At 51.3% G+C, this 20658-nt stretch overlaps 2 protein-coding genes across 3 annotated transcripts; both read right to left on the reverse strand.

Annotated features, from left to right (window-relative positions):
* Positions 1-4684: 4684 nt before the first annotated feature.
* Positions 4685-7221, reverse strand: Lypd2 (LY6/PLAUR domain containing 2). 2 transcript variants are annotated; one of them, XM_051160557.1, is made up of 3 exons: positions 7073-7221; positions 5378-5497; positions 4685-4992 (listed from the first exon to the last, which is right to left on the reverse strand). In XM_051160557.1, the coding sequence occupies exons 2-3, from the start codon at positions 5493-5495 to the stop codon at positions 4787-4789; spliced, it is 324 nt and encodes a 107-aa protein (XP_051016514.1). In that variant the 5' UTR covers positions 5496-5497; positions 7073-7221; the 3' UTR covers positions 4685-4786. The 2 variants fall into 2 exon arrangements, with proteins under 2 accessions (XP_051016514.1, XP_051016513.1); XM_051160556.1 differs by lacking the exon at positions 7073-7221 and adding an exon at positions 6586-6740.
* An 8108-nt stretch (positions 7222-15329) lies between these two features.
* On the reverse strand, positions 15330-19355 carry Slurp2 (secreted LY6/PLAUR domain containing 2). Its single transcript, XM_051159731.1, has 3 exons — positions 19246-19355; positions 15971-16075; positions 15330-15709 (listed from the first exon to the last, which is right to left on the reverse strand). Exons 1-3 carry the CDS (start codon positions 19295-19297, stop codon positions 15573-15575), a joined length of 294 nt encoding a protein of 97 aa, XP_051015688.1. The 5' UTR covers positions 19298-19355; the 3' UTR covers positions 15330-15572.
* Between the last annotated feature and the right edge of the window lie 1303 nt (positions 19356-20658).

Genomic DNA, 20658 nt, shown 5'->3' on the forward strand with positions numbered 1-20658 from the left:
GTCCTGCCTTTGCAAAAGAGGGATGACTTCACAGGTCAGCGATGGCCAAGGGAGGTGCTGGGTGGGACAGCCAGGAGAGGACACACGGCATCCTCAGAGGCTACCATGCCACTCCTCTAGCCCCTGTTTGGTAAGGTCAGGAAGACAGCGCCATGTCTGGGTCGACACTGCTGGGCAGGGCAGAATTTATGGCCTTGTTTGGCAGCTTCTTTGTATGAGTCCACACACCCTTGCCATTGGCCCCTGGGGTAGACCCAGGAGACCAGGTTTGAGCCTAGGATGTGCTAGCACGTGACTTGGAGGGCTAGCTCACTTCTCTGACCCTGGGACAGAGTTTCTTCATGGACCCGTGTGCTGCGGGTCCTGTGCTGTGGCTCTGGGCCAGTCATTTCTTCTGTCTGAGCCAGTCTAAGCTTTAAATTGGAACAGTGACTATGGCTGTCCTAGCCCTTGGGGCTGCTGAGATGCTGAAATGAGGGAATGTGTGTTAAACCTGCCTAGGCCAGGCAGAAGCCAGCAGAGCCTCTGACAAGATCTCCTCAAATCCCCTCTCTTGCCAACTGTCCTGACAGGAATCCCTAGGTCCCTCTCCAGATATAGCCAGGTACCCAAGGCAACCACCAACTTTTATGCAAGCTGGAGCCATGGCCTCTGCCTGTTTGCTCCCATCCATCTGGCCATTGTCCATCCTTAGCTGTCTGCCAGATCACCCTGTCTGTTTGGGGGAGTCTGGCTCTTCCTCCTCAGCCATACCCTCTACCTTCCAAAGGCACGGGCTAAAATGCAAATCGCACCACTTGCTCCTCTCCTTAGGAACTTTCTCTGGCTTTCTACTGCCTTCAGGACAGAATGCCCCACCCCTTGGTACTTGATGCTCACCGCCCTTTCCGACTCCTGCGGAAGCGTCAGCTTTGAAAATGAAGGAGTAGGTGTTTTCCATTGTTCTAAGTCCCTTCCTACCCCCAACCCAGACATAGCCATGCTGACTGTTGAGAGGGAGGAGAGAGGGAGAAATGGAAAAAGGATGGCTGCATAGATAGAGCATAGAATAGATGGATGGTATGAGAAGATAGATGGATGGGTGGAAGGTGAAGAAAACAGTAGGTAGATAGATAAAGTGATGGGTAGGTAAATGAATGGATGGATGGTTGAAAAGGAGGATGGATGGGTGGATGGTGGACAGATGAGGTAGGGAAGATGGATGGGATGAAGAGACCCTGGGCCGCTAGGATTAAAGGTACCAAGATGAGACTTGATAGCCTATGACCACATAGTGGGGGAGAAGGTCCCCTTCCTTTGGTCTTAGACCTAGGGGAGGGGAATTGGGTGAAAGCAGAAAGGAGAGAGGAGCGGGAGGATACAAGTGATGGGATAACAATTGAGTTGGAATCTGAATAAATTAATAAAATTTAAATTTAAAAAAGGTGTGTGTCACCACCACCTGACCTAAAACAAACAAACAAACAAATAAATAAATCAGGGATTGGTGGCACACACCTTTAATCCCAGCACTTGGGAGGCATGGAGCTCTGTGAGTTCAAGGACAGCCTGGTCTAGAGAGTCCAGGACAGCCAGGGCTCTGTGTAACAGAGAAACCTTGTCTCGAGGGGGAAAAAAAAAGGTGGATGGGATGGGCAAGTAAATGAATGGATGGATAGATGAAAGAATGGGTAGCCATCAGGCTAATGATATTTGGAAAGTGGAGGTAGGAGGGTCAAGAGCTCAAGGTCATCTTCAGCTACATAGTGAGTTTGAAACCATCCTGGTCTGCATGAAACCCTGCCTCAAAAACAGTGGATGGGGAGATGAAATGACAGGCGCGATAGCTGAAGGGTGAAGAACGGATGGATATATGGAGTAAGTGGGTGATGGATAGATGATAGGAAAGATGGGTGAAAGGATTTGTGGTTAGTTGTATGGACAAGTGGGTAGACAAGATGATGAACAATGGATAGAATAAAGGATAGATAGCTAGATTGGATGATGGGTAAATGAGAAGATAAAAGATGGATGGGAAATCAGCGAATAATAGAATAGATTGGCTGGATGGCTGGCTGGCTGGCTGGCTGGATGGATGGATGATGGATGGATGGATGATGGATGGATGGATGATGGATGGATGGGTTTAGCTGCTCTTTACTACTTTGGGTTTTTCTTTTTCCCTCTCTTTATTGCTCCCCACATCTCACCCCCAACACTAGATAAGAGGGGGATAGAGGGAGGGAGAGAGTAACAATGACTTTCTTTTTGTTTCTTCTTTGAGCACGACTACTAGCAAACCTCGTCCACCACCCCACCACCCCACCACCCCACCACCCCCAAACAATCACTAACCACCAACCTCACCTCTCAGGGCCCTAGCATTTGTATACCCTCTGAAAAGTTCCCAGAATTCCAAATGTCACACAATCCCAGTGATTATCTGCAGCTGGCAAAACCTCATCCACCACACCCCCACTCCCAAACAACCACGGACCACCAACCACCAACCACACCTCTCAGGGCCCTAGTATTTATATACCCTCTGAAAAATTCCCAGAATTCCAAATGTCACACAATCGCAGAAACTATCTGCAGCTGGCAAAACCACGCCTCTGCTAGAGTTTGCTGCAGACAGTCTGAAGCAGCCCCATACCCCAACATCTGTGTGTCTTTTTTAAGAAATCAAAGTTTCAGAATTGTCACTGCAGATGGGCTGGTAGATAGAAGGGTAAAAGGATGGATGAGTGGTAGTGTTTGTGAGCAGTTTAATTTGTAGGTTTGTTGATTCTCCTGAAGAGATGATGCTATCTATAGCCCAACCAGAAAGGTAAGTGCCAGGGCAAGAACCAGGCCACCAAGACTACTCGGCCCTGGAACTAAGTTTGGCCTCTCCCCAAGGTAAAAATGGCCCTTCTTTTAGCCTTTTTCATAACTCGGTTAGCACATACCTGGAAACCCCAGGGTTGAAGAGCTCACCTCCTTTCAGGACTGCCCTGGTTCCCTGAAAGAAATCTGTCTAAGAGCATGGTGCTTGGGAACTTACATTTTGTTCTCTGTTCAGGGCAAGAGCAAGGCTGGAGGCATAGAGATGTGCTCTGTTTACTAATGATTTCAAGGCCAGAGGGATGGTGTTAGGTATGTGTGCTGGAGCTGGCAGGCCCCAGAAGAGGGTTAGAACTTACCATATCAACCAGATCTGGGGTAGAGTGGGCCACTGTACACCCAAATTGCTTTTTCTTTTCCTGTATAGCCACACGGATCAGACCCCTGGTCAAGATTGGGCCCCTGCTGAAGCACATCACTTTCTGACCAGTGAGTTAGAGAGGGGACTGGCTAACAGCCTTGGGTTTAGCTAGTCCAAAGACAGGGACAAATCTCCAGAAGAGAGGCTCATAGCCCATGAGGCTGAGGTCAAAGAATGGTATAAGTTCCATATATCCTATACCTGGACAAAAACCACAAACTAACCCCTTCCAGGCAATACACTGGGTCCTGATCCTGGTCACAGACAAGGCTGATCTTAGTTTTAGATAGCTTCCTGATCCCTGGTTATAAACTGGACTTAATCTCTGGTATTGGGCCCTGCTCTCTGGTTATAGACTAATCCCTGCTCTCTGGTCATAGACTGAGCCCTGTTTTCTGGTCATAGACTGAGCCCTGCTCTCTGGTCATAGACTGAGCCCTGCTCTCTGGTCGTAGACTGAGCCCTGCACTCTGGTCATAGACTGAGCCCTGCTCTCTGGTCATAGACAGTCCAGATATCTCATCACAAATGGGCCTTGCCCTCAGTTTCTGTGGTGGCTTGTGGAATGGCTGTGCATTGTAAAGGCTCATATTATACACGAAAGTCAAGTGAGAAAGTGTGATGTGGTGACAGGACCATGTCCCCTGTTGACGAAGTCAGATATCAGAATCACATCCCCAGATGTGGGCATACAAGCTAGCACAAGAATTGTAGATTTACGTTATCACCATTCTGGAAGTCTACCTTATTTTCATTTCAGAGGCCTCCAGACAGAGTAGTAACGCTTTGGATTAGTTGTACATCAAAACCTGTGTTGAATCTCACTAGACTGTGGGAACCCTGTTGTCAGGAGCTGGCCCAGGACTGAAGAGCCCCACAGGAGACAAGGATGGGGACTCCTACGTCTCAAGGGACAAGTCTTCAGTCTCCCCTTCTCCAGGTATGGGGTGTCTTCAATGGCACTTGGTCATGGGACCCTAGCCTAGAACCAGAGCTACCCCTGGAAGTCATGACCAAAAGACCAGCGTCAAGGACTAAGGCAATGATGGAAACAAGACAGTGACATTCATGCAGCCTCGCTGGAGATGCCACCAGCTGAATGAAGGGGTGACTCCTCCAGAGGCCTAGGGCAGGGAAGGTAAGTGGGGTGATGCCAGTGGGGGGCAGCAGAGCTATCTGTGGATCAGGGTGGAGAAGCAGGTTCCAGCAGGAGAGGGGAGTCTTACCCGCTGAGCTTCTCCTGGAACCCAGCCTCTGCCTACTTAGCAGGCTCCCCACACACCCTAAGACCTAGATGTCAACAACCCTGGTCTGCATGGGTGGTCCAGGCCCGGTGACTCTCCTTGCTTATGACATAAAACATTAGGAGACAGGAGAGACTGACAGAGAGAAGGATGGAGTCACAGATGTAGCAAGGAGGCCCCCTTTCCCCGCCCACGAGGCAGGCCGGTACCCAAAAAGGAGACTCAAGAGGCCGATGCAGGTGGCTATGGTATTTCTTCAAGGCATCAGGGAACTGGGCTGTCAGGGGCAAGGGGACAGAGCAAGACGGCCATGGCTTTACAGCAGAAGATCCAAGAGAAAGGTAAGTGCCAGGGCAAGAACCAGGCCACCAAGACTACTCAGGCTGGTTGCCCCGTCCACGTTGCATAGGTCAGAGTTGCAGCAGGACACTGGCCGGGTTAGCCCAATGCCATCCACATCTGAAGGCTCACACTTGCTGGCGCAGGACTTGGTCACCGTGGAGTCCCCCAGGAAGGGAAACACTGTAGGACATGGAATGTTTCAATAATAAGGGCCAGGCCTTTACTCTGTGCCTCCAGCCCGAGGGCTACCCACATTGAGGCCAATAACCCACCAGCCTGGATTCCCCATTCACCAGGGTCACTGAATACCTGTGACATACAAGGGACTGTATGCACTGGTCTGTGGGGTGATTATATGTCACGGAGAATGTAAAACCCAAGCTGTAAGACAACCAGTCCTTAGCAGGGACCTCCCACCATGAGGGGAGAAGGGTAAAGAAGGAGTGATGACAGCCGGGATAGAAAAATGTCTTGGTGGAAATGGCAGATGGTGCAGGCTGTGTGGAAGGCCAGCTGGTGTTACGACACTGGGGTCCCAGTTCCGCCCCACCCAGAACCTACTGACCAATCTCCCGGGAGTAGAGCGTGGTCTTGCACATGGTTTCATTGATGTGGCAGGTGGTGGTGGTTACACAGTTGGACACGGTCACAGGATCCTGACAGGTATAGCACTGTATGGCCATAGCTGGGAGAGAAGGGATGAGAGGGCAGTGAGCAGGTCGTCCTGTTCCCAAACCCCAAAACATCTGCAGGCAATGCCCAGCTGTGCCATGGAGGCTTAGTATAGAGAGACAAGGACACTAGCCAGGGGCCAGACGCCTAGTAACTAAGCTCAGGGAAGATACCGTGACCCTGCATGTGGCCCTGCATCAATGGGCTCAGCCTGTGGCCAGGATGAGGACAGCTGATTTGGAATGATCAACACACACACACACACACACACACACACACACACACACACCACAGCCACAGGCCAGTTTTAAGGAGACATCATTAAGGCAGGAGCCCTTCCACTTCCTCATGACCAACTGGCCTTCTCTGATTAAATGCCACCTGTCCTGGGGTCAGGCAAGCAGGTCCTTGGATCGCTGGGTGGGAGCTGCACCTAGGAACTCACAGGTGCCAGCTGGGCAAAGGTGTCCTCCTGAAGGGGAGGGGTACAGGTACAGAGCCTGGCTGAAAGGCACTGTCTGTCCTTCATCTTGCCAGCATTCCAGACCCAGTCCCAGAAGCCTCTGTAGTCCTGATTGTATCCGACTGGTCCAAGCAATCCAGACACACAGGGACATCACCTACTCCCCTCCCCCATCCCAGTGACCTAGTAGGGTCTCTTCCTCTGGTCCAGCCAATCTCTTCTTCTAACAAATGTGTGGAACAACCTGGTTTGAACCCTCACCACTGAGCTCGTAACTGGTTGAGTGTCAACATCCTGTGGGCACCACTTGTTCTCTTAAACCAGTGGTCACCCCATCTCTGGACATTTCTGGGTTTCCTTTCCCCCTCTACATCTCCATTTTGCCCAGAGTCGTAGACCCTCTGCCTCAGCACCCCAGATCTTTCCTATTCCACAGCTCAAAGGCTTTCACTAGCAAACATGCTAATACTGGCTAACTCCCGAGCTGGCACTTAGGGCTTTGGTGCTAGCCTTTGCCCACCTGCCAACGCCCAGGGCTGCCTTCTTCTTCTCTGAAACTCCCCCATGAGCTACTCTTCTCTCTGAAGAGAATCCTGAGGAGCATAGACCACACCACTTCCATACTCCCCCATGCTCACCAAGCTCCCCGAAGGTGCCTAACACCAGTGCGAACAGCACCATCCAGGCCCCCTGCATGGCTCCAGTGTTCACTCTGGCCTGCTGGTGGGGAAATGCCTACAGTGGTGGTCTGACCGGTTGGCTGAGCAGATTAGAGGGGGATCAGATTTCCGGAGGGCTTGTCCTGCCTCTTTACCAACAGCCATTCTTCAGGACACTCCTCTGGCTCCCTCTGACCTTATCCAGCATTCTCAGACTGTGCTTCCAGTTCCACCACTCAAAGCTGTGTTCCACCATCCCCTGACCCCTCTTCTCCCCACAGGATGGGGGTGGGGATGCGTTCTTTTCCCACTGGAGTCCCTTCCACATCACCCCTGCAACTCCTAGGCCAGGGAATATTCCAGATTTCTCCATCTGGGATAGATCAGGGGTCTCCAGGCTGTACAGAATGGGACAGTGAGGGTTGAGTGCCTCTGCTCACTTCCAGCTATCTTAAGGACATTTTACCTTGTGGCCGCCATCTCCTGTCTGCAAGCAAAGTCCTGGCCTGGCAGCTCTTGGCTGGAATCTTTCCAAGACGATCCTGCCCCTCCCAGCTCCTCTGAAGTGGTCAGTGGGAAGGTGAGGTATGCTGAATTGCCACTGACAACCAGCCCAGAGTTTGCTCAAAGGCCTAAGGAACAAACACAAAACTTGCTTGTTCAACAGGAAGGTTTCTGGAGGAAGGGTGAGGTGGGGAGGACCTAGAGTTGCTTTGGCGGGGGACACTATTTTGGCGGGGGACACTATTTTACGCTTCCTGGAGGGCTATTCGCTCTGGGCTTGTTTGCACACCTTGGTCTCAAACGGCTCAGAGGTTGATCTCAGGCAGGACTTTCCTGGGCCCCATCTACCTCCTCCTACCTCCGTCCTGAGAAGGCCAAGGGGTTGGAGCAGTGATTCTCAACCCGTGGGTCACAACACCTTTGGTAAACCTCCAGCTCCAAAAATATTTACATTATGACTCATAACGGCAGCAAACTTACAATTATGAAGTAGCAACAAAAATAATCTTATGGTTGGGGTCACCACAACATGAGGAACTGTATAAAGGGTCACAGCATTTAGGAAGGTTGAGAACCACTGGGTTGGAGGAAGGGAAAAATATCTATCTGTCTGTCTGTCTGTCTGTCTGTCTGTCTGCCTGCCTGCTTGCCTCTCTCTCTCTCTCTCTCTCTCTCTCTCTCTCTCTGTTGTCCTTGCACCAGACAGGATGCTGTGACAGCCATCCCCATGACCTGGCAGCACCCACAGGCAGCTCCCTAGAGCACCCTAGCCCCAGCTGAGACATGCAGGGTTTGGGGCACAGCTGCCTGCCTGACTCTTTGCTAGTGGTCAAGACCACACTGCTACTAGGCCTCCCAAGAGTCTCTTTGTGGGGCATCCAAACCTCACTTCTGTCCTGAGCCCCACAATAAAGGGGTGTCCATTCTTGCCTCGGCCCCGCCCTTCCTGTTGAAGTGATTGATCTTTGGAAGTCTCCATTATGGCTCTTTTATGGTGCCAGGGATTTCCTGCTAAGCAGCTCCACTGGGGTCTGGTTTCACCCTGTGTGGGAAGTCCTCATTTGCCTAAGCACTGGGCCAACCACTGTGCTTCCCAGGGCTTTCCCGGAGACTCAGCCTACCAACTGTATTTTTCCTCATGACAGTTCTGGAGGGACAGACCACTAATTAATTTTAGTGTGGATAAAGAAACTAGGTTCCAGGACGCTAATTGACTAAAGCAAGGTCACCTAGCAAGCCAGGCAGCATCCCAAGCCTGTCTGATTTTGCAAACCATTCACCATGCGTGGCCGTGACTGCACAGCTGTGGGGATGGCTGTGGCGAGGTTAACTGGAGTAGAGCGCTCACTTTGCACCCATGTGTGTCCTTAGGTCAAACCCAAGTCATCCACCACACCCAACTGAGCTCGGCTCTTTCCTAGCCTTAGGTGCAGGGCCTTTACCTCTGCCTTACCCCCTGGAGTATACCTGGCCCCTAGGTGTTCCTCCTAGAGTTGCACCCACTTCAATGGGAGACCCAGGTTGTACCTGGGAAATTCCCACTTTGGTGCCAGGAGGAATGTAGCCCAGCCAGGGTCTGAGCTGGCTCAGTCTGGGAGGCCTCTGCTCGGAGAGGCTCACACCCTCATCTTCTCAATTCCAGGAACCTTTGGATCAAAGCTTAGTGTTTGAGTAGGGTCAAGGCTCACAGCGTAGCCTAATCAAGACTCAGAGTGTAAGGGGATCAGGGCTCAAGAGTGTTACTAGGATCAGGGTTTAGACCAGGATCAGGGTTCAGGGCTCAGTGTGTGATCATGGTCAGGGCTCAGAGCATGAACAAGATCAGATCACAGAGTATTATAACCAGGAATAAGGCACGGTGATTAGGATCAGGACTCAGTATATAACCCAGATCAGTTCAGTGTAGGGCTAGGGTCAGGCTTCATGTGCGTCTGGGCTTAGGGCTCAAAGGGTGACTATGGAGAACTTCTATGGCACTGGTACTATGCTAGGACATTGTGACTTCTCTTCTGGGGCCACTGACCTTGACAAGTCACACTGCAGCTGTGACTCAGGAGTCAGATTCCACCTTTTAGCCTCCCTCACACTGCACAGCTACTGGTTTTCTGGGCACACCAGGACTCTGCAGTGGAGACTTTCTCCCTAAGCTGTCTAGACCCCTTCCCTCTGCGGTTGTGGTACTAATGAAATGGGCTCTGCCATGGTGTGGTGGACAGGAAGAAGCCCACAAGCAGGATGGACTCAGAGTGCACTTACTCCTGCCTTTGCCTCTCAAGGTGATGGAGATCAGCAACAGAGACTTGGCTCTGGGTGCCTGGCAAAAGGAGCATTGGTTACCAGCCTGAGCCCAGGACAAGCTATGGAGGGAGGTCTGGATGGATGCTCTTTCAAGTTCAGGAAAGTCCCTGTCCGCACTGGACATTGTGGCTCTTCCTTTGTCCTCTTACACCATCTCCCAGGACCACCTATATACCTTGTGAGTACCTTTGCTTTGTGCATTGATGCCCTGGCCTCTCTGGGAAAGGCTGGTCATGCCGGGGCAACTTGTAATCCTGTACCCAACCCACAGCCACTAAAGGTTAGCCATGTTCAACCTCAACCCAGACCGTCCCATTGTGGGAATAATACCCACATGCCTTCCTCCCCAGGTAGCCATGTGCCCCCTGTCCCCACCCACCCCTACTCTGCCCCGCAGCCAGGCTCTGCTGACTCCAGGAAGGCCAGGACCCCTTGGGTCCTGACTCTTCTGTCCCCTGGAAAGGGGCATTGAGGAAAGCCGACCACTGTGCCCTGTTCCTCCAGGATCTTTCCAGAAGAATGCTGGTATGCACAATGAGCTCCTGTGTAGCAGCATCTGAGCCCATGAGCAACAGACAGTCACAGTTTCATCCTGTGGAGGGGGGCGGGCAGAAGATATCTTTTCCATACCCTCCCTTTGCACCAAGCAGCCAGACATCGAAGGAATGTTTCTAGAAGGGCAGTGTCTGGTCCCAGGGGGACTGGAACCACCCCTCCACAGGCTTACTGTCCCTGCCGTCAGAACCCACCCTAGTCCTCACTGCCATAGTGCGACTTTTCCTGGGGACTTCCAGGAACATGGAAGTGATTGTGGTTTAATTCAAGCCCTTCCCAAAGGACCTATGGAGCTCTAAGAAGAAACCATTAATGATAACTCCACACTCGGGCTTCTGGCCTCTGATTCCCAAACTGTACTTCAGCCTCCTAGCCAGCCTTTTTCTTGAAAGTCTGCCTTGAAACTTCGGATTTTTGGCCGAGCGTGCGTGGTGATGCACGCCTTTAATCCCAGCACACAGGAGGCAGAGGCAGGCAGATCTCTGTGAGTTTGAGGCCAGCCTGGTCTACAAAGCAAGTCCAAGAGAGCCAGGACCACGAGAGAAACCCTGTCTCAAAAAACCAAAAAGAAAGAAAGGAAAAAAAACCTCTGGCCATACAGCAGGGGGCATGGATGCGCTGAAGTTAACTGGGTTAGACAGGAGACAAAGGCATCTACAGAAGCAGTTTCCAGCCCACTTCAGACTCCGTCGATTGTCCTCCAAGGAGCAGGCCCAGAGGCCACCCCTCCCACAGGCCTCGCCCACTGCATCTTTCATCGGGCACCACTTAGTACCTGTGTCACAGCCTTGATAATAAGGTGAGGAGGCTCTGTCCTGTCACCTCCACCTCAGCACTCCTCTTTTCTTGCCTTCCTCGTGTAAGTGTTCTCTGACCATTTCCTGTGGCCCTGCCTTGTGGGCACACATGGAGGGTGGTGTAGTTCTTGGCATATGGGACAAATATTTCCTTCTTGGTCTTTTGTCTTTCAATTTGGCTAACAGTCTCCTTTCCCGGATCTCCCTATGTAATCCGGCTTACCTGAACCTTCAGTTCCAGCCTCCCTAGTACTACGAGGCTTTTGTGTATACACAATATATTGTGGTTTATACATATATATGTATAAATATATATATATACATATATATATTACAGATTTCTATATAGTAACATGTGGCTTTTAATTTGGATTTTGCATCTTGCTTATCTTTTTCCTCTTCTTCTTGTTTGTTTTTCTAGTCATGGTTTCTCTGTGTCTCCCTGGCAGTCTTGGAACTTAATCTGTAGACCAGGCTGGCCTTGAACTCAGGAATCCACCCACCTCTGCTCAATCCTGAGTTCTGGGATTGAAGGCATGTGCCGCCACCACCTGGTTATTTTTCCTTCTTAATGTTCAGTGGCTTTGTTGACTATCTCACATACCTGGCAGCTCACACATTTCAAAGTATATCACTTTCAGAGTCCGGTGGTACCTACTTATAATCCCTGTATTTGTGTGGCTGAGAAATGATTGTCATGAGTTCAAGGCCAGCCTGGGCTACACTGTGACATGCTGAAGAGAGGGTATGAGGAGAGCACACTACAGAGATCAACAGTTTTGGCATAGCCACAGACATTGGCAAAGCCCCCTAGCTGAGCTGACATGCTCCATTATTTCCAAAAGGAAGTCCATTCTGTTAGCAATCACACTGTCCCTCCATTCTTGTGACATTGTGACAGACACTGTTGGTCTTCAGCCAAGTTTCTTGACACGCAGCTCCTTCAAGTCCTTGGAATCTCTGTAGCAATAAGAGTGCCTTTTATAGGTTGATGAATGACAAGTGGAGGGATGCCCCTCAGGAGTTCCGGGACGGGGCTGATCACCTAAGAGATACCTGCACAATTACGAGGGTGGGGACTTTGATCCCCACCCCCAAGTCTCCTTGGAAAGCAGAGGAGGACTGGAACCTGAGCTGATCTCCAGTGGCCAATGATGTAACCAATCATGCCACACAAGGAAACCTCCGTGAAACCCCAAAAAGGACAAGGCTCAGCTTCTGGGTTGCTTAACACAGAAGGTTCTGGGCTTCTTAGGAAGATAAAGAGAAATTACTCATGACCTGAAAGGCATAGAGGGACTGTTGTTCCTTGGGGGACCCCAAAAATTCAGGTGACACTTTTACCCATTAAAAAAAAAAAATCAAGGCACACTGGGTGTGGTGGCGCACACCTGTAATCCCAGCACTCGAGAGGCAGAGGCAGGTGGATCGCTGTGAGTTCCAGGCCAGCCTGGTCTACAAAGTGAGTCTAGGACAGACAAGGCTACACAGAGAAACCCTGTCTTGAAAAACAAACAAACAAAAATCAAGGCAATGACCAAAGATTCCAAAACACCACATGGGAAGAGAGAAAGAGTGAAGGATGTGAGAGAGGAATGAATGGCCTTGGGGGACAGAGCCCTAAACTGGTTGGATCTGATGTGGGGTACACACAGTTGGTGTCTGGGTTGTGTTGACCTAAGAAGTTGCCAGCTGGAGCCACCGTGGGATTGCCTGCTGGCTGACGGAAAGCCCTGAAAGCTGATGCTCCCAGGACGAGAACTTTCTTTTCAGACACAGTAAAACTAGACAGAGGAAAGAGGTTGTGAAGGGAAGGTTCCTGCCCACCTGTCTGGGACAATGATTTCCTCAGGAGCCGTGCCAGAGATTCCTTGCTCTGCACGCACCCTGTGCTTTGCACGCCCAACACATGACACACAGATTTCTGTAACTGCAGACAAGGTGTATAGGACATCACAGCAGAAGCACCTCCACCAACCACAGATGCCGAGCCCTGCCCCCACATTTCTAGGACCAACAGACTGCTCCCCGAGAATCCTAGGCATACTTCCCCATTTGCCTTTCTCCCTACCATAGCCTCCCTGGGGTATTCCCATCATAGCGCTCTGTCATCCCCAAATAAACATCGTTCTTGGAGAATTTTTAAACATACAAGCATTTTGGTGGTCAGAGATGCTAAATGGTGCATTAGAAGGAAATAATTTGGATGTCATTGAAAGAGAGATAAACCTGTTTTTTACGATCCCCAGTGTGGGATTGGAACAGTCTTGTGAGAGAACAGGTGAGGTTAATCCACTAGAAGACCAACCACCTCGTGCAGGAGCTTAATTGTTGCCAGCTGAAAAGATCCCGAGAACAGACTCTGGGAGGAGCTATATAAAGGAGCCCAGAACTGGAGGCGAGGCTTTTGGAGACTTGGGATAGTTTTGGCTGTTCATCGCTCTACTTTGAGACACTCCTAGAGAGAACCGCTCAAAGGAAGGCTTCAGGGCTCCAGCTCCTGCTAAGGTTCCAGGTTCTGGTTACTCCAGGTTCCAGCAGAAGAAATCTCGCTGTTTACACCAGGAGAATCATTCCTCGGAACTGATATCCTTACGGTTTTGTTATTGTGTTCTTTCATTCTCTTTTCCTATTGTTTTGGTTAGTCGGGTTATACGTGACGTATGCTCAGTTAATACGTTGTAATAAAATATATTGGTTAAGAAAATTGAGCCTACAAGTGGCACCCAACATGGGGCTCGATTTTCTTAACCAATATATTTTATTACAACTTATTAACCGAGCATACGTCATGTCATCTCCTGCCCTTTGTACCCTTTCTATCTGTTTCCAGTATGCCCTCAATTCCCACCATTTCTTGCAGACAGAGTCCTAAAGCACACAGTGTTCTGTAGTGTTTTCAAGGGTCAGCCCTGCAGAAGTGTGGGTCAGTACCTCCCTCCTGTATATTGGTGACCAGGATTTTCATAGCCTAAATATGTCATATTGTATGCGTTCATTCACCGTGATGGGCATGTGTGTGTTTCCACCCTGTGGCCACTGTGAGTAGCTGTTTCCATAGACATGTTTCTACTTCTATGTATACGTCCAGGGTGCCCCTTCCACATCACTCGATTAATCCCTTATGAGATCAGGATCATGTCTGAGGCCTTTTATCTTCTGTATTGGCTAGCATTTAAAGACTGTCTTTTCATCCACACAGGAAGCTGAGGTAGGAGCCAGCCTGGGCTATACAGTGAGACCAGTTCTCAAAACACACAAAAGGTCTTTGTCTGGACCCATGTCTTCTCGATTTTACTTCTGGGTACCAGTATAGCAGCTAACTGTCCTTCCCCACTACCCTGAGCAATGCTTATTCAGGCATTGCTAGCACATGTTACCTCTTTTCCATGTATTAGCTGAGGCTGAGGCCCCCGCTTTCTGTCAGTTACTCTGTGCTTTGTCCTCCTCATGGGTGTCACCTTTTGCATGTGTTTATTTTGGTGAGAGCCTTGCCAAGCTGAGAACAAGCAAGTTGAGGGCTGGCCCTGCCCCTGTGTTTCCTGGCAAGTACCAACCATGACTTGCTTTTGTGTCTCCGAAACCAAGAGCCTGAAACTTATCCCCAGGCCTGGGGTTGGGAGCTGGAGTTTAAATATTTACTGGGCACAAATTCTGAGCATTTAATTCCCCATGTCCATACTAAGGTGAGTGGATTTGCTGTCTGGGCAGCTCTATCTAATTGCCCCAAGGCACAGCTTTCCCATTGCTGACTGCTGGTGGGCACCTGGAGGCGGAGTTCCTGCTCGGGGCTACACAGGGTTTGGTAGGTGGGCAGCCTTCTGGGAGACATAGGAGAAGTGAACCAGGTAAGGACACGGTGGATAGGATAGGACAGGACAAGTTGCCAGAGACACAAGGCCAACAAGGTAGCAGGTTTCTCCAACAGCTACTAACAACAGAAGTGGATCGTCCTCAGAGGCCTGTGGTCAGTGAACACCATCCTTATTCTGCCGAGGCCTCCTCCTCCACCTGCTCCACTGTGCGCCTGTAGGAGGCTTCCAGAGTCTCATTCAGAGGGAAAGTGCTTATTGGCCTCACATCTGGGTTCCTTTGTGCTTTCAAGGCCAGATTAAGGTGCTGCTCAAATGTCAAAACCCACATCAAGGGTGCTCTGTAAGTGTTCTCAACCCCAGGTTTAGAGTGCTCTCTGGCCCTAAGCTGCAAGGCTGGGTGCTCCTTGGCCTGAATACCAAGTTCGGGGTACTCTTTTGCATATCAGCCCCAGGTCAGGGTAATACTCAGGTGCCCCAGCCTCAAGTTGGGGTGCTCTCCAAATGCCTGCAGACTCAGCTACTCCGCACAGCCTGCTCAATAGCAGAGGAGGCAGCCACCTGCAGCTCCCTGTGCCTTTCGGGCCCTGTGCCTACCCGGAGATAGCAGGCTCTTAATAGAAGAGAAGAAGGTCAGTAGCAGGCACAGTAGAAAGCCTGGGCCAAGGAGGCCATGGCTGACAAGAGACAGGGAGGGGATAAGGAATTGTCTGAATCTAATTCCTTCTGTGGCCAAGCCTAGCACCTGATGCACTCCGTCCACAGGACAACTCATACTGTGTGATCCAGGTAGTTTTTATTGGGAGATTTGTTGATCCTGAGGGAGGTCCACAGATAGGGTCTTAGTATGTTCCACAGTGGATTTACGCAAGATTCCATTGGGAACTTCCTGCAGAAGTATGAGTTGGGGGGCTTTGGACCAGAATAATCTCCAAGAACCAGGCGTGAGTGAGAGGCATGGTATGGTTCTGTGGAGCCAGCTGGTAATGGAGGAAGGTGGTCAGTCCCTGTTGCAGAGGTCGGACTGGCAGCAAACAAGGGATACATGAGGACCTAATTCCAAACTGGGGATGTCAGGACAACCAGTGTAGCACATCTTCTTCACCAGAGGCAATTCTTTAAAGCTGATGGGAGACCCTGGGGGGATAAAAGAGAGACCAAGGTGCGTCCTGAAACTCTAAGCTTCCCAAACCTCTGTCCTATCAGCCACTGTACTGAGAGTCACTCCCCCACCCCGCCAAGCACTGGTCCCTGTCCCAGGTAGAGGCTGTCAGACTTCTTCCTTCTCTGTTCTTGATCTTATGGGCACCGCATGGGCTCTGGGCTCCACCTGCCCAGTGAGCCAGCTCTCTGTGCAGGAAGGGTGTGTCCAGCCCACCCCACCCCCACCACACTCACGGGTGGCAATGATGACACAGTGGGTGGAGTTCCATGGGCAGGTGAACTGGCGGGAACAGCCTCCAAAGCCCTTGCACAGGTGGCACCGCAGGCCCTGTGTTACAGCTTACAAGCAGAGACAGAGGCAGCAGGTGAGCAACTTCTTCAGAGGATGGTACCCACTCTTGGACCCAGCACTGCGCTTCCATTCTTGGGCCAGTGCCATAGCTCTGTAGCCCAACTCCTCCTCAAGGTGTGAGGCCCCTCGAGACCTTGGAGGAAGGGCTAAGTGAGACCCTGGTGCTCAGCCTCCCGCTGTGTGAGATACAAGTGATTACACCAGAGCTTCTCTGTGCTCCTCTGCCCAGAGCTCCAAGGCCTGGGGGAGCAGAGGTGAGACCTCCTGGGGAAGGGGAGTACAGGTTCAGACTCCTGAAGACCGGGGATGGAGGGTTGGGGGCCAGATACTTTAAGCATGCCCCCCTTTACCTCCAGAGACCTGAGGAGGATCATTTATACCCCCAGGGCTCTCTGTTCTATGGGTTGAGATAATAGAGCTTTCACTCCATGAGCAAGGAACCCAGGGCAAGGCCAGGCAGAAGGAAGGGGAGCCCACTGAGTTCTTTCTGTTGGCCACTTCCTGGCAAATACTACATCACAGGTCTTGCGTCCAGCCCATGCCTGCTCTCTCTGGCTTTCAGATGATTCCCTCATCTGCCCCCCTGACTCTTCCTGGTCTCTCTGTCTCTGTCTCTGTCTCTGTCTCTGTCTCTGTCTCTCTCTCTCTCTTCTTTTCTTCCTTAAGCTCCCTTCCTTAGATTACAAAGTCCCTAACCCCATGCCCAGTGCTGGGTACTGTCCAGTACCTGTACCAGTCCTGAGCTGACACTGAGTGGGGGAAGCTCCGAGACTTTGTTCCATCCCACTTGGGCCACTGAGTAGTGTCTGAGATAGGAGGCTAGCTCCTCCCTGTGGCTCCAACTACAGCCATACCTCTGCCAGACCTCACCTGTAAGTATGCTGGTCAGTTCCAGGCAGTTTCAAAGGCTTTCATCCTATGTACTATGAAGCAGGTGACAGACAGGAGGTCTCTACCACAGCAAGGTCCCCACTACTTGTCTTGACTGTTTACTAACTTTACCTAAAAGCCCTACCTGTGACCCTGCCAGGGACACAAAAGCCACAAAAGTAACAGAAGCAAAAAAAAAAAAAAAAAAAAAAAAAAATCTGTAGCTATTCCATGGATGTTAAAAACAGACTGACCATTAGTTTCCCCAGACAGGAAAGGGCATAGACAGCAGCTGACTGAAGGGCATAAGCTTGAGACACCAAAAGGACAGTCAAGGTGCTGGGGAGAATTGGACTGGTACCAACGGCCATTCCTCTTCTTCTCCATCCTCCTACCTTTACCCAGGTTCATCTTTCCATTATCTATGTATCATACACAAGCCTCCAGCTCATAGGTCATCTCTGCCCAGAAAGCCTCTCAGCTCAGGAGCAGAGGCCGTCCTTTGATGCAGCCACCACAGCTGACCTTGTTATGTCCGTGCTCAAGGCCACCTCCTCACACCTGGTTACTAGGGTTCTGGAGATGTATGGGGATCCCTTCCCACTCCCCAGCGCCCCCCCCAAAGCATCCATTATTCTGAACCCTGCTGCACTGGTAAGGCTCAAGAGATGTTTAAGTAGTAAATGAATGAATGATCACTAGGAGTTGAGGCAAGAGCTGGGTCATTGAGAGAAAGAAAATACTGTCTGTCTTCGGGTTTTTGTGTTGTCATCAAGGAAGCCAGGAAGGTTTAGCTCCCAGAAGGAAATTGACTTTGGGGACAATGGTTGGGCCACAGGATCAGCGTTTGCTTAGAGAGAGGGGGCTTTGGAGAAGAGGGTAGGAGGGATAATGAGATAAACCCCGGGACAACAGACTCCACTAGGTCCAGTCCCTCTGCAGTGTTGCCAGGGACAGTTGAATCCCTCTGGTCTTATTTTCTGACTCTGGGGGTCAGCTTAGGATGCAATCCACCATTCGCAGACTGCTTTGAGCCCCAGAGTGAGATGGCATGACCCATGGGTGGCAGAGCCAGAACCCAGCAGAGATGCAGGACGTGAAGTGTGCTGGGAGAGGCTAATGGAGCCCAACCCCCTCCAACTTCTAACCAGCCAGGCTTTTGTCTTGAGGGGCAGGTATGATTTCCATGGAGGGGAGGGACGGGGAGCTTCCAGGGTAGAGAGTTGTCTCAAGCTCACTGATGCTCACGAGATACTTAGGGCATTGGCTAGGACAGAAAGGGCAGCTGGCCCAGGGCTGAGCACTCCCTCTGATACCTCAGCCCTGTCGGTGACAAAAGGTCTCTAAACTTTGAGCTCAGGGCCATCAAAGTGGAGCTGGCCTGTCCTAAAGCTCTAGGTAGCACTTTAGGGGGTCAATAGTTTATACTTTCTCAGGTCAGAGTCCCCATGAGGCTTGGCCCAAGAAGGGCGAACTAGAGCCAGAGATGTACTCATGGACCTCTGATGCCACACCTCAGCCGGACCACAGGTCCTGGAGCATTCCCATCCATGATGAAAACAGAGGTTTTGCTAGGTGAGGCCTCTGGGACCTGGGGCTTAGTTTGGAGCATGGGTTGCTGTTGGGCCACAGGGGAAACTGTTTCTTTGCTTGGGCATTGATCGGGGTTGGATATAGGAACAATGTGGGCTCCACTAAATGATGTCAACGCCAGACATAGGCAGTGATATTGGGGAGGGGGGGGATGTCCCTGGGCGGCCATCAGCAGGGACTGAGGCCAAAGCTCCTGTGACTGAATCAGATGAAACTCACTAGCCTGGAAGCTATAGAAGTCTGAGGGCACTAAAGTCAAGTGGATGCAATCGCCCTAGGAAGGTAGAACAGAGAGAACCTAAGCAAGGAGGCAGGCAGGCGGGTATTAGAGGGTGGCTATAGAAAACAGGTCAGCCGGAGTTTCTAGGGGCTTGGATAAGGGCAAAGTGGCAGAGGTTGTGCCATGCTTGTGTGTGTGCGTGCGAGAGAGTGTTGCTATGGAACTGGAGATGTTTAGGGGTGGCTTTCAAACTGAGAAGTAGGCGTGAGGACAGTCCTGAGTGGTGTGAAGAGGGTTGAAGAACCCATGAAGTTCAGCAGCAGAGGACAGAGGCTGCTGGGTAGGAAAGGTCTTGGCGTCCAGGATGAGAAGAGGCGACAGGAAAAGGAGTATCCCAAGGGTCAATGGTGGCCCAGGCTGAGAGGACAGTGATAAGTAAGGCCGGTAGGGAAGGCGGCTACACCCCTGACTCACCTAGATCCATGCTCAAGACCACGGCCAGGAGGAACCAGAAGGGAAGCCTCATGTTCTCTGTGTTAAGGAGGAGGCTTACTCCTTGGCCACCCCTTATACCTGCTTGCGGCTCCCACTCCACCCCTGTCTCCCATTGTCACTGGCTCCCAGCCCTGAGTCACTTGCGGCCTGGTTTAGACGGGAGCCGGCAGAGCTTGCTGCTGTGTGGCCTTGGGGAGCCTGGTGTAATTTCACAAGTCATCTTCCCTCCTCCATGGAGTAGGGATGAGCTAACCATCAGGCCCAAGGCTTTCAAGGGAGGCCTGGTGCAGGCCAGAAGCTCAGGAGAGGTCCTCCTCACCCTGCAGCTCCGTGGAGGGTGTGGCGCAGCATGCCCTCAAAAATGTGAATGGAGCGTGGGCCAGGCGAAGCCAAGGTGTCTTCCACAGCAGCTCACTCTGGATGGAGTATGGTGGGCAGGCTTTTGAGAGACCAGTTTCCTCATCTGCCAAAGCAGCCTTCAGTCCTGACCTGGCCCTCCCAGGATTAGGAGAGCCAGGAGAAGCATGGCTGCACACATGATCCTAGGTCCAAGGCGTGAGTGTTAATCTATCACGGGATTGTACTGGCATGGTACCAAGGAAACTGAGTCCTGCCGGTAGTATTTGCTCAGTAGCAGCAGTGGGGGGGGGGGGAAGGGGTGCGGGGGTGGTGATGGAAGCAAAGCCTTTGGTGTTAAAAAGTTCCCAGGTTGGGGTAAGAGACAAAAGTGGCATATTGCAGGGCAGGGGTTATTCTGTTGATGGACTGAGCCTGAGGCCAGGTGGGAGGCCACATCTGTCTGCTCTGGCTGTCCAGGTGATTGTGACTTGCCTCCATGTTTTATGGAATCCCCCCAAACCTGGGGGTTGGGAAGAGCAAAGGACCAGAGATCCTGAGAGAGAGTCTGGTAGAGTCAGACTGTCTGAGAAGGAGCAAGGAATTGGGATCAGGTCAGAAAGCCAGAAGAAGGCAGAAGGAGCAGGTAGGGCCTAGGGTCCTGTCTCTCCCAGCCAGTCCCTCAGCCTACCCTAGGGCTTGTCAGTCCCCTGATGGGAGCTGGTGGGTCTGCCTCTTTCCACAGAACGGAGGTGACTTTCAGCGATGCTCCAGCTGTCCTGCTAATACCTCTCTTGCCTTGGCTGGCTTAAATATCAGGACAGGAGCCAGGACACTTCAGGATCAGGAGGACCCATCAACCATCTGCGTGGGTAAAGTCCAAACTTAGAAGACGGTCAGGAGATAGACACCTGTTCTTCATTTGTTTATTCATTCAGTGGAGGACATTGACATTGACAGGACCACTCTGAAGTGTGGGTACATGGGACTGGCCGGGGGAAGGGAGCTATGGCATAAGAGTGGGTTTCATGTCCTTTCTGGGTGAGAGGTTGGGGT

This window comes from Acomys russatus, chromosome 17 (genome assembly GCF_903995435.1).
Source record: "Acomys russatus chromosome 17, mAcoRus1.1, whole genome shotgun sequence".
In the NCBI taxonomy this organism is placed as follows: Eukaryota; Metazoa; Chordata; class Mammalia; order Rodentia; family Muridae; genus Acomys; species Acomys russatus.

What these genes read in the sequence shown, in the direction of transcription:
- Lypd2 (XM_051160556.1), bottom strand. Translation starts at nt 6,643, where the DNA reads ATGCAGGGGGCCTGGATGGTGCTGTTCGCACTGGTGTTAGGCACCTTC. An exon ending in AGGCACCTTCGGGGAGCTTG is followed by an intron (nt 5,498 to 6,585) that starts GTGAGCATGGGG and finishes CTTCTCTCCCAG; the next exon opens with CTATGGCCATACAGTGCTAT. An exon ending in GCTCTACTCCCGGGAGATTG is followed by an intron (nt 4,993 to 5,377) that starts GTCAGTAGGTTC and finishes CATGTCCTACAG; the next exon opens with TGTTTCCCTTCCTGGGGGAC.
- Slurp2 (XM_051159731.1), bottom strand. Translation starts at nt 19,297, where the DNA reads ATGAGGCTTCCCTTCTGGTTCCTCCTGGCCGTGGTCTTGAGCATGGAT. An exon ending in GGTCTTGAGCATGGATCTAG is followed by an intron (nt 16,076 to 19,245) that starts GTGAGTCAGGGG and finishes TCTGCTTGTAAG; the next exon opens with CTGTAACACAGGGCCTGCGG. An exon ending in CTGTGTCATCATTGCCACCC is followed by an intron (nt 15,710 to 15,970) that starts GTGAGTGTGGTG and finishes TTATCCCCCCAG; the next exon opens with GGTCTCCCATCAGCTTTAAA.